The 12,151-nt window shown below is 44.2% G+C and overlaps 1 protein-coding gene across 2 annotated transcripts in view; it reads right to left on the reverse strand.

The window, feature by feature from the left end:
- Positions 1-12,151, reverse strand: part of Xrra1 (X-ray radiation resistance associated 1) — a 58,818-nt gene that overhangs the window by 16,453 nt on the left and 30,214 nt on the right. For both annotated transcript variants that reach the window (XR_014999558.2, XM_048435040.3), the window contains exons 9-10: positions 2,723-2,851; positions 1,895-2,103 (exon numbers count right to left, since the gene is read on the reverse strand). Coding sequence is in view for 1 of the 2 variants with exons in the window: in XM_048435040.3 (XP_048290997.1) it covers positions 1,895-2,103; positions 2,723-2,851 (338 nt within the window). In the remaining variant the exon portion in view is untranslated. The remainder of the gene's footprint in view (positions 1-1,894; positions 2,104-2,722; positions 2,852-12,151) is intronic.

The raw sequence follows: 12,151 nt of genomic DNA on the forward strand, positions 1-12,151 counted from the left end.
CATCATTGCTTCTATTCAATGCCATACTGTTTGGGTCAGCCAATAAGGCAATTAGATTTTTTTTTTTTAAAGTCTTTCTAGGGAACCCATGGAGGAGAGCAGGCCAGTGGCAGGACCAAGCTCAGGTCTGGCTGCAGTCAGTCCCCTCCCCCATCCCCCCCACTCCTGCCATGTGTGTAGATACAGGAGAAAGTGAGTCATCTGAGAGCTGTCGGGAAGAATGACTTTTGGAAGCTACAGTGACTCTCACTGTCACCCGACAGTCTCCCTACTCAGTGGGGAGCACAGGTCTTCCAGTTAATGGTGCTGGGTCACAAAGTACATGCAAGCAAGCAAATGTTGACTCTGCCTCACACCACATATGAAAACCTTAGGCAGATCACTGACCAATATTTGAACACTCAAGCTTTTACAAGAACATATGGGAAAATATCTCCATAGTCTTAAGAGAGTTTTGAGAGAGGCTCCAAAGTCTTAAAACAGGAAAGAAAAACAATGACATAAGATACTGACGAGTCAGATTTCATTGAAAGGATTTCTGTTCATCAAATGCCATTAGGATGAATATCACCTGGGAGTTAGAGCTAGCTGGTAGAGAGCTAGCTGAGCATTTGTGAGCCTCGGGGTTTGATCCTAGCAGTGGCAGAATGGGAGAAAGAGGAAGAACAACAGGAGGAAGGAAAACAAACTGCCCACTAGTAACATTTATAAAGGATTTGTGTCCACAGTTATAAAGAATCTGGCAAGTCAAGAAAAAGATATGCACTCCAATTTAAAAACAGAAGTCTTGAGCATTTTCCAAAGAAACACTGAAGTGACCAACAAACACATAAACAGATAACATCACTTGTTTTCTGAGAGATGGGAATGAAACCACCATGCCTACCCAGCACAGCAGGACAGCTAACCTGAACTTTCAAGCATTTTTGAGGCTATGGAGTAGCTGAGAATCACACACAGCAGAGTGGACACGAACGCTGGGACAGCCACGCTGGCTGATGCTCATGCTCACAGTGTCTGTGAATGCTCAACAGACTTGGAGATGTGCAACAGGCAAGTTCTCTCCTGGGCATACACCAAATGATGAGAGGATGCTCACAGCAGTTCACAACCTCCAACTAGGTATAACCAGTGTGTCTCATCAGTAAAAAGGAAATAAATCATGGTGTGCAGAGTAAATAAGAGCAGGGGAAAAGATGTGTGCAGTAATACTAACGAACCCAATGACACAACACTGAGTGAAAGAAACGACACCAAGTCCATGCTGTACAGTTCTGTACATGAACTTCAAACTGGACAAGGGAGGTTACTCTTGGAGGAGGTGTTTACTGCCAGGCTCCCACTGGGAATGTTCTGGATTGTTTTGTGAGTGATGGGTAAAGAGTGGGTATATAACGTCAAGCTCTGCCCGAGATTTCTGTTCTTCACCTGCTGTAAGCCATTTACCCCCATTTGAACAACAAATAGCTGGCAGATGCAGAGTAACACAGGATGTCCAACTCAGACATGTGCCCTCTAGACCCTCCTGGGGTTTATAACGTTGGAATGTGTCTTTCCTCTGCCTTGGGAGAATGCCATGTGGAGCCATCCTGAGAACCTAGTAGGAATCAGCTTAACAGGACACACAGGCAAGCCAGTGCCCAAGGAGGGTGGAAAGGCTCAAAGCCCTTGAAGACATGGACGCGCCTCAGGCTTTCCTGACTCCTGAGTTTCTTAATATATGAGAATTTTTATGACAATTATCTACTTTCAGTTGGAGTTGAAGAGCACCTCACCTGACAGAAATGGTTAGGAAGTCTAAGCCGTTCATTTAGAATACAGGGGCTCCCAGAACCAACCCCCAGAAGCCCATTCCCTGATAGAGCAAGCATCGGGACCCAAGGACATGGCTCACCTGTGCGGTCAACGTCCTTCTTCATGGGCAGTACAGTATAATCTGGTTGCTCATATGGGGTCTCAAATATCCACGTCTGGGGCTGTAGCTCTTTCTGGGAATTTGGCCCCTCTGTAACCCAGTCCCCTGATGATCCATCACGGAGCTGAACCTGTTGTAGGTACGGGATCCGGAAAATCTTGTTTTGGTCCAGGCTCAATTTCTTCAGTCTTCAATTAAGGAAAGTAAATTCAGAATCTCAGCAGTGATACCACTGAGCAAGTGATATTACTGAGTAAGCTGGGGAACACACATGGATTCAGGCTTGGACATGGACACCTGTTGTGTAAACTTGAGATGGGGGGTACTTACCTTCTCTGGGGCCCAATGGCCTTACCTCATAATGGGGATAAGGTTTATTAATCTTTAAAGCTCTAGTGAAGACTAAATGAGACAATATGTAAGCAGCTGGGCACAGCAGTACTCAGTAAATAGTAACTAAATTCAAATGAAATATTTTAGAGATCTTTGTCAAATGTGCAGAACTTGACAGCTAAAGTTCTTTGTATGTGGTTGTGTGTGTGGGGGGGGGCACTTGTCTTCTTTTTCAGGGTCAGGGTTCTACTGTGGGTGATGGCTAATCCTACACATGACCAGAAATAATCTTACTGATGCTGCATTTCTCTGCCAGGCTAAGCTCAGAGAGAGAACTGCCTTGCCCAAGGCCACACAGCAGAGACCTATGGCGGAGCTGGGATTTCACCCCTTGCTGTGTAGTATGAATGCAGCACTCAGGGTGTGAGCCCCACTGGGGTTGGGGGATGGTGCAGAGGGGGGCTGTGACATTACCTCCTGAGCCCAGCCAGGCTGGCAAAGCAGCTGGGATTGGACAGTTTGTTGTCATCCAGCATCAGGGTCTCCAGCGCCGGGAACCTCAGGATGTACTTCTTGCTCGTCAGTGATGTCATGGATGCCTCCCTGTGGGCACAGAGATCTTGGGTACCGAGGAAAGGTAGCGAATGAGAGCCACTATCCCCAGGAAGAAGGGGAGGACAGGGATCTGACCAGGGGGATTAACCAGCTTCAAAACTTCCCTGGTGCCTACAAGAGGTCCATGTAGAGATGATCAGAAGGTATAATTCCCACCCACTGGCCCCTCCCCCAAATCCTGCCTGTCCACACTGGCCACTGCATAGGGAAATTTCACTGACAGTGGGCTAGGCTGGGGTAGCAGGGTCACCGGCTGTGATGATGGTCAACACCAGGGTGAATTAAGCATGACCAAGTTGTATAGAAAATGCTGCAGATGGTATACTGTACAATTCTGGCCAAAGGTAGACTCCTGAGTATCTTTTGTCATCCACCCTGAGGATTGGTAACCATGGGAATGATATGCTCTTAGCTTTGACCATGGTTGTGCCATCAAGGTTTCCTTGAAGAATTCCCCAAACGCCTGAGATGGGATTTAAGAGGCTGAGGTCCTGATGTGCACAGGTGGGCAGGAAATAGTGGCATTTTAGGTGTGACTGTTAATGTGACCTTGTGTTTCCAGGTGGATGAGGCCTAGGTTGCTCTAAAACATGGGCAGGTGACTCAGATCACAGATTCGCCCCTCCCTGTACATTCCATTTCAGTCATAAAATATACACACATTCCATGCATGAGATATAGGCACACAGGCAACCGGTGAGGTGAGCAACATTTCCCCCAAGCCTGCTTCATTCCTGCACTGTGTAAGGGACTTCACGTGTCCTTTGAGGAGATCGGTGGTGGTGGTGGTGGGGTATTGTCCACCTGCCTGTCAATCAGGATGTGTATGCTTATTTTGTTGGAAAGTTGTCTGTGTTTTCTGTAAGTTTTGCTGCAAGCATGGAGCTGAAACAAGAATGGTTTGGATATTTTTGCTGACAGGAGTCAGTCACCACCCACCGCTGCTGTGGTTACATTAATGATCATGACTGAGAATTTGTCCCTGAGCTCTGGTCATTGTCTCTGGATTCAGGTTAGCAGGAGCTCAGATATCTTTTGATGCAGATGACATTAAAACTGTCTTATGCTGTTCTTGTTAAAAAGCTGTCTCTAGAGTTTGATTATGGCCCTTCCTTCACTAAACCAGGCACACTTATTTTGAAGTTTTCTCTATGTTGCTCTGCCAGTCTGAGCCCCTGACACAGTGACAACAAAGAAAAAGAAAAAAAAATCTAGAGATAGTTTATGTGAACACTCTCTACTTTAAAATTCATAAGTTTATTTTTGTTAGATATGGTTAAAAATCTGTTAAAATTAAAACAAAGTTAGCTAAAAAATTAAAACTTGTAACACTGGAAATGGATAATTATAAAGGAACCATCTGACACGATTCCAGTTTGGATTGCCACCACTTTTTACTCAGCCACATGGCTGGTTGCCATTTTGCTGGAGTTAAAGAAAAGATGGCTGTCTCAGGGTTTCTCCATCATCTCTATTAGAGACGACCTCGTGAAATGAGCCTGACCAGGAGACAGCAGCAGCTCCCCAAGATAGATTTTCATATGGTAATTCATGTCCTGTCCTAAATACAGGTTTATAAAAATAAGAATTAAAATATTAAATCTGCACCTCAATGCTTCTGTACACAGAAATACACCTTTCTCTGGCAGCTAAACTTTGTAGTTTAACATCACCCAGGTGACAATGGTTATGAAAACATGAAGGGCTCACAGGGAACAGCTGAGGTCTGCAAATTATGGCAGGACTAGAGTCCCAGACAGACTCCAGTCACACGGATGAACCTTATGAGTTTTAGAAGTGCCAGTGCCAGGTGACAGTCACCAGAAGCACCAGGTACAGTGAAGTGGAGCAGGCTGAGATCTAAAAGGCAGGCTATGTCTACACTGCCGGGAGTGGGCCAAAGGGGGATCCAAGCCGATAAAAAAAAAAAAAAGAGGCACTTTATTTTTGTTATTTTAAGAAGACATTTAAGAGATTTAATTTTTTTTTTAAATACAGGGTTTTTCTGTGTAGCTTTGGAGCCTGTCCTAGAACTTGCTCTGTAGACCAGGCTGGCCTTCAACCCATGGAGATTCACCTGCTTCTACCTCCCGAGTGCTGGGATTAAAGGCATGTGCCTTCCAGTGAGATTTAAATTTTTTAATAGCAGTTTTTAAAATATTTAAATTTATAAGGCTATGGGTCATTTGTGCTTATAAAATGCTTTATATTGTTAATATTTGGACTTAACAGAAAAGGCTAAAAATTAGGGTCACAGCCATAAGCACCAAATGCTAACTGGAAACTGGGGAGTTAGTTTCTCATGATGCAGCAAGACAGTGACCTAAGCTGTCTGACAAAGGGTTTGGAGCAGTTTCTCAGTCCACTGAGTCTTGGCCCTTTGGGGGTTAAAAAAAAAACACCCTTTTTACAGAGGTAGCCTAGGACCACCTGCATGTCAGATGTTTACGTTAGGATTCATAAGAATAACAAAACTGCAGCTGTAAAATAACAACAGGAAAAATTTGTAATGGGGAACTATAGTAAAAGGTCAATGCATTGAAAAAGTTGGGAACCAGTTGCTCAGAAAATGTCTCTCCTCGCTCAAGGTCTATTCCAACTTAAACATTTAAATCTAGCCTCCTCGTCTTTGTCAGCTTTGCTAAGCTTAAACTATTTGGATAAACTGACTCATCTAAATATTTTGTTTCACTAAAAAGAGCTTCGATTCAAAATCATTATTTTGAAAGCTAAACCTGACAGAAATGTAATGTAAAATCTTAGTCTTATAAAAGCTGCTAACCTATTGTAAAATGTTAAGAAATACAAGTTAATAACCATCCTTATAAATGATCAAGTTCGTTAATTATAGCCACTACTTATATAATTAATTACAGAGGTAAACCTTACTTAGTCCCCTGTATATGTTTTCAAAAGTTAAGCTTAAAACAAGTAACTAGACACAAAGTTATCTATTCAGATATACCTGGGCAGTCCTCAAATACTTTAGAGATCTTGAGAATATGGCATTTAAAATGTTGATTAAAAAGTTTATTATATCAGAGACTCCCAGATCCTCGCAGTGACCAAGTTCTCCAAAGAAGACTATGGGACTGACAACACTGACCATGGGGTGAGATGCCCAAGTGCAACACCGCTGCCAGGACCTGGCCCAGGCTAAATTGATTACACCAGTTCTTCCTAGACATGTCCCTCTTCCACAGGAAAAAACAAATAACCAAAAAAAAAAAAAAAACCCTGTCATCTTATGTGCCTGGCAAAGACTGCTGTTCCAATTCTGCCTCTAATGCTATGGAGATCTGGGTATGGCTAACTGTGTAGGACTGGTCCCTGTCATTTTTAAGAGATTCAGAAGCTGCTTGGTCTACACTCAGGTATAATTCATCCTTCTTGGATCTCTTATAGTATTGATGGCTGGGCTAGCTATAACTTTTCAGCTTGGCAGCAGGCTACCAGGCTCTTCCCCAGGGCTATAACCAGCTTGTTAGCTCATTTTATATATAAACATCAAGCCTTGATATGTGTCTAAAATAAAAAAGGTCTGAGGATAGAAAAGTTTATGAGCTTTAAGGGTCTCAGAAAATGATTTGAGATATGAATGCAAGTTATAAAAATGTAAATAGATCATTTAAGATATAAAAATGTTTAAGATTGTTTTCCCCTTCTATGTATAAAAGTTTGGAGTTTAGCATTTAATAGAGTTCTGATCAGCTGGCAGAGCAGCAGTTACTGACTGCTCAGTCTCAAGCTCAAGATTTTGGATTTATTTTGGTTGCCATCTAAATATAAACTCAAAGGTTCTTCTCATCAGGCCAAAGATATTTCTGTCCAATCTATACCTGGCTCTCTGGACAAAAGAAAATTGTACATGCTTCTAATGTGGGATTCCCCTCTGTATGCTGTGAATACCATTGATAAATAAAGAAACTGCCTTGGCAGAACGTAGATAGGCAGGGAAAACTAAACTGAATGCTGGGAGAAAGGAGGCAGAGTCAGAGAGAAGCCATGTAGCCCTGCCAGAAACAGACACCATAACTTTAGCCGGTAAGCCACAGCCACGTGGTGATACACAAATTAATAAAAATGGGTTAAATTAATATGTAAGAGCTAACAAATAGGAAGTTAGAGCTAACAGGCCAAGCAGTGATTTAAATACTATGGTTTCTGTGTGATTATTTCGGGTCTGAGCAGCTGGCAACCAACTAGTGACCTCCCCACAACATGCTTCTAACTCAAATCTGTAGTTTTTGCTAGGACTCAAAGATCTTAGTCTATTCCTGCTGTTTTACAGTTACGATACCTATTATCTGCTTTTTCTACAATATGGATTTCAGTATAGACTGATGATACTAATATATCTAAAACTTGTATGTCCTTTCATAAAATAAAAATTCACATAGGCTTCAGAAAAAAACCTGGATCCACTTCTCACAGGTCAAAAAGACCCCATACAAATACAGCCTATGTTTTCCCCACCTGTCTATCTCTAAGGATGATATTTTTTTTTCTCCCCTGGTCTTGGGACTCCTCCCCTTCCCACTAGCTAAGACTATGGGCCTGAAAGTTTCAAATGTAATATTTTCCTTTATGTTCATAAATTTTAACTTCTGTTCCTAGTTCAAACGTGTTTCAGCAGGTTTCTGCTTGGCTGACAGACACATCCAAGTATCAGCTGAGGACTACAACCTGCCCCAAATGATTGAGAGCCCTGGACTTGCTGAAAGCTGATGTGGACCAGTCCAGCCTCAGTGAATTCTCCCTGTCTCTTCAGTGCAGTCAGAGAACCAGATGCTTCTGATGAGTGCCCCATTGCCTGAATTCCCTCCTTACCTTTGACTAGCCTTTCAGCCTTCTATCATTGCCCTGATAGCAATGCCCCAATGTCAGCTTGAAATAGTTACAGAAAAGAACATGTCGTCCCATGTTCTCTGCCCAAAATAGGTTGAGATGCTGAGACAAGGGGGAATTCCCTGGTATGGGGGACAAAATGGCTACCTATAATGCCCACTGACATCCCAGAAAAATAGGTCCAGAGTTGTCAGGTAATGGATTTTTTTAACTAAAATGGTTCTACAATAAGATAAGATACTTTGGTTCTTTATGTAGAACCACAGAACCAAAGAGGGCATTCAGGATTATAATTTGGCTGTACTCAAAGATCAGAGCTTCAGGGCCTGGTAGCAGAGGATCATCATTACCCTAGAAAAATCTGTTAGCTGATGGTTCTTAGGTCCCAATACAGTCCCCTTAAGCCCCTGTGCAAGCAGGACCCATGATGGGGTCCTGTCATCGGTACATGTGAAGGGGGAAATGTAGGACTCAGCCATGACAAGCTCATTAGAGGCCTGAGTTTCAGATTGGACCACCCAGGAACACATCACCCGATGGGAAAGTACCTAACATTCCAAAGGAGAAATCTAATGCTCCAACCATTACCTGATGTCCCTTAGCCCAGCACATACCCATCCCCTTTCACCAGGGCAGCTCCAGACCAACGTCAGCCAACCAGCGGTCCTGAACCTTAGAAATCCCTCACCCCAACCTCTGCTATGATAAAAACCCCACCCCAACTGAGCTTGAGACTCTCTGATCATGCCAATGCATTGGCAATGCGTTGGATACACGGAGAGTCCAAGTTAATCTCGAATAAAGGCTCTTTACTTTTACATACTGGATCCAGTCTCCTTGTTGGTTTTTCAGGGCACTCCGTGATCTGGGCATAACAGACACAAACTGACTAACTCAGAGGAAGCACTGGCAGGGACTTGCTTTACTTTATGCAGCAAGGCTTCCCATGGAGACACCAGAGTCATGAATAGTGTGTGAAAAGGGAAGAGAGGCCTCATTTTCAAACCTGCCAAAAGTCTAACCGCCTGGAGGAAGCAGTGTACAGAACCTAAATGCCCAAGACAGAACCAAATCTAGGAGGCTGGGCAGCCTCAAGAGCATTTGCTGATCCTGTTGGAATTGAATTATGGCTTAACAGTCTGGAGAATCAAAACCTAGAGCATGCTGACAGCAGGGCATCCAGTGCGAGTCAGAGATGCTAAAGGGTTGTGCACCCTCAGGAGTGCGTGAACCCCTTGAAGGCCCCTCTCCTCCCACAAGCAGGAAATCTATCTTGGAGTGAGCAGAGACGGAGAGTTTGCAAATCTGTACCTCTGGGCACCTGGCCAAAGAAATGGAAGTGTTGATGTTCTCCTAGACAATGTAGGTCAACTTATCTGAAGTACCCCAAAACTAATGAGATGTGAGGAATCATGGGGCTGAGTTTTCGGAAGTGACCCAAAGGCTACTTTCCCCAGGGCTGTCTGCCCACTATAGGAGTGACAGGCAGGCTGGGAAGTTGATTGGACAGTCTGTTGATAGTGCCAACGGCAGGTCCTAAACCTTAGGTCCATAGTGTGCCCCAGACCATGGACCTAATGGAAGCCTAGGAAAATGCCTATGGGTAAAGTTTAGGGAACCAGAGAACTAAACCCTAAAAGACAGTGTGTACTAGAAATACTGTCAAATAATTTCAGTTACTGTAACCGAATTAAGGAGGTTTCGAATTATCCATGTAGAATCTACACTAGATAAACAGGGACTCTCAGTATGCCAGGAGAAAAAAAGTAATTTAACTTGTTCAAAGGGAGAGTTGGGACATTTCATTTGGTTTGGTATTTGCATTTAAATTAGACGGAATTGGGCTTAAATGAAATAGAAAAGCAAGCTCTTGCCTCAGAGCAGCTAATTTTAAGCCCTTGCTATGACTGTAGCTACCACACCAAGCGCCACCCACACGGAACAGCAAGCAGCACCGTACGGTGTCTGGCTGGACTTGGATAAACCGTCAGACGACACCTGCTGGCTGGCGTGGGTCTCTGGGGATGTGGAAGGCATGGGGGGGGGCGCTGCCAGTCAGTGTGGGGTCTGTGGAGGTCAGGGGAAGACTAGAATTCTCCCCACAGCTTGAATTAGACACACTAACCAAGTGACAGAACACCCACGCTTGTTTACTCAGCTCCAAACTGGGGGGCCGTTGCTATGGGAAACGCCACGCTGGAGCTCTAGAACTTCTCCTCCCTAACAGTAAACTGAAAACTCCATTGTCATCCTGAGGTCACCGCAGAGAGAGTGGTGCCAGCATGGACGCATGGGAACAGGGAGGCTGTCAAATCGTATGACATTCCCGTGGAGCGCCCCCTGCTCATCTGCCTTGTGCAAATGTCAGGTCTTGAAGAATGACTGCAGATTATGCGATCTGAACTCCCTGGTGACTCCCTCTCCAGCTGTTGTTGCAGATGGGAAAGCTTTCTGTGGTAAATCAACAGAGCTTGTGGCACTTGGAGTCCATCTGAGAACCTGAAAATGGACCCTTCCCTTTATCAGTTAATTGGACTTCCAGAAGTAGCTTTCTTTAATCTGACAGGGAAATCAGTATACCTGTGCCCTCTTCCTTCAGGGCTACACGAACTTCAACCCCTATTATGATCAATCCACAAGGATTTTCATTATTTTGATGTCTCACAGGAAACAGGCTGAATGGACTTGGTAAAGTCACACAGACACACACACACACCCCAGATGGCACAGTAAGGCTCACCTGCGTCAGAGGCTAAAGGTAAACCACACAGGAATTTTAGGAACTGTCACCTGTTTAATTTCCTTGGTGTTCACGTATGTGGAGCATGTCAGGCTGCATTGCCTGTACAAAGCTTTGTTGCTTCCGCTGGGTTCCAGGAACTACAAGTCCAGACCCACTGACTAATTTCTCCAGACCACCAGTTTTTGGAACAAGGCTCTTCAGCAAGCTGGGACTGCAGCGTGAGCTGCTCTTTTGCTGGACTGTCTCTCAGCAAGCCCACCCAGGTGCTGACGGTCCAAAGCAAAAGATGTGCCACACAGACAGGGTTGCCGTGTTTCCTGTTTTTCAAGTGAAGCTTGCATTTCTCCATTTTCTCAAACTGTTCTTTTATTCTCACTCAGATATGTTCTGGGTTGGGTGATGAATGACAATGCTGAGTTTTAAATAGAACCCTTTGTAGGTAGGAATAGCGGGAACCATTACGAGCAAAACATTGCCCTTTTCCTTTTGAAAATCAGTTTTTGGCTTACTCCTGTTGTTGGCAAAGACTGGGCTACACACAAGACACAAACGGCCATGTGATGTGAGTTGTTCATCATGAACCAGAGGTCTGGCTGATTGGACTTATCTAGTGACAGAAATGAACTTTTGAAAATAATGGGCACATTTAAAATGTATTTATGGAGCACTATGCAATGCTTTGATAATATATACATTACATAATGTTTGAATCATCATACACACATCTATTTTCTCAAACACATACTGTTTTATGTTAAACATTTTCCAAATCTTTTCTTCTAGTTTCTTCTTTTTTCTCTTTCTTTTTCCTTCCTTCCTTTCTTACTATCTAGCGCATACTTATAACTTATTACAATAGAACATGAGAACTCAGTTCTCCTATATACCCAGGGCTCTATACTTGTTGATCCCCCTCTCCCCATTGTCCTCTCCAGCCTCTATTTCATTCTGCTTTTAGCTTCTATGAGATAGACTTTTCATAATTCTGTGGGGGAGGGCTGTATGTGTGTGTGTGTATGTGTGTGTGTGTGGGTGTGGGAGGTTATGTGTATGTGTGTGGGTATGTGTGTGTGGGTTATGTATATGTGTGTGGGTGTGGGGGGTTATATGTATGTGGGGAGTGTGTGTGAGTGTGGGGGGGCTATGTGTATGTGTGTGGGTGTATGTATGGGGGTTATATGTGTGTGGGGAGTGTGTGGGGAGTGTGGGGGGTATGTGTATATGTGTGGGTGTATGTATGGGAGGTTATGGTGTATATATGCACATGTCTATGCATCTGGGTTCATCCATGTGTGGGGGCAGAGGTCAAGGCCAGGGGTTTTTATCACTTTCTACTTTTTTCTCTTGAGACGGGGTCTCGCTAAAGCTGGAGGTCACTGTTTTGGGACCCCTGGAGGCCATCTGCCTGTCCCTGCCCCAGTGTGAGTTATAGGTGGGCACCCAGACACACCCCGACTTTTACCCTCTGAGACATTCCCTTGGTGTGGGAGAATTGTCTGTATTCTGTCAATCATATTTTAATAAAACGCTGATTGGCCAGGCAGGCAGTATAGGCAGGAAAGCCAGACAGGAAGTAGAGGTGGAGCAAAGAAACTGGGAGTATTCTGTAAAGCCGGAAGCTCCTTCCGCAGTTCTGCCCAGACCGCCGGAGAGGAAAGATGTAAGCTGCCCCGCTGAGAAAGGTACTGAGCCCTGTG

Source organism: Myodes glareolus, chromosome 24, assembly GCF_982192425.1.
Source record: "Myodes glareolus chromosome 24, mMyoGla1.1, whole genome shotgun sequence".
NCBI classification, from domain to species: Eukaryota; Metazoa; Chordata; class Mammalia; order Rodentia; family Cricetidae; genus Myodes; species Myodes glareolus.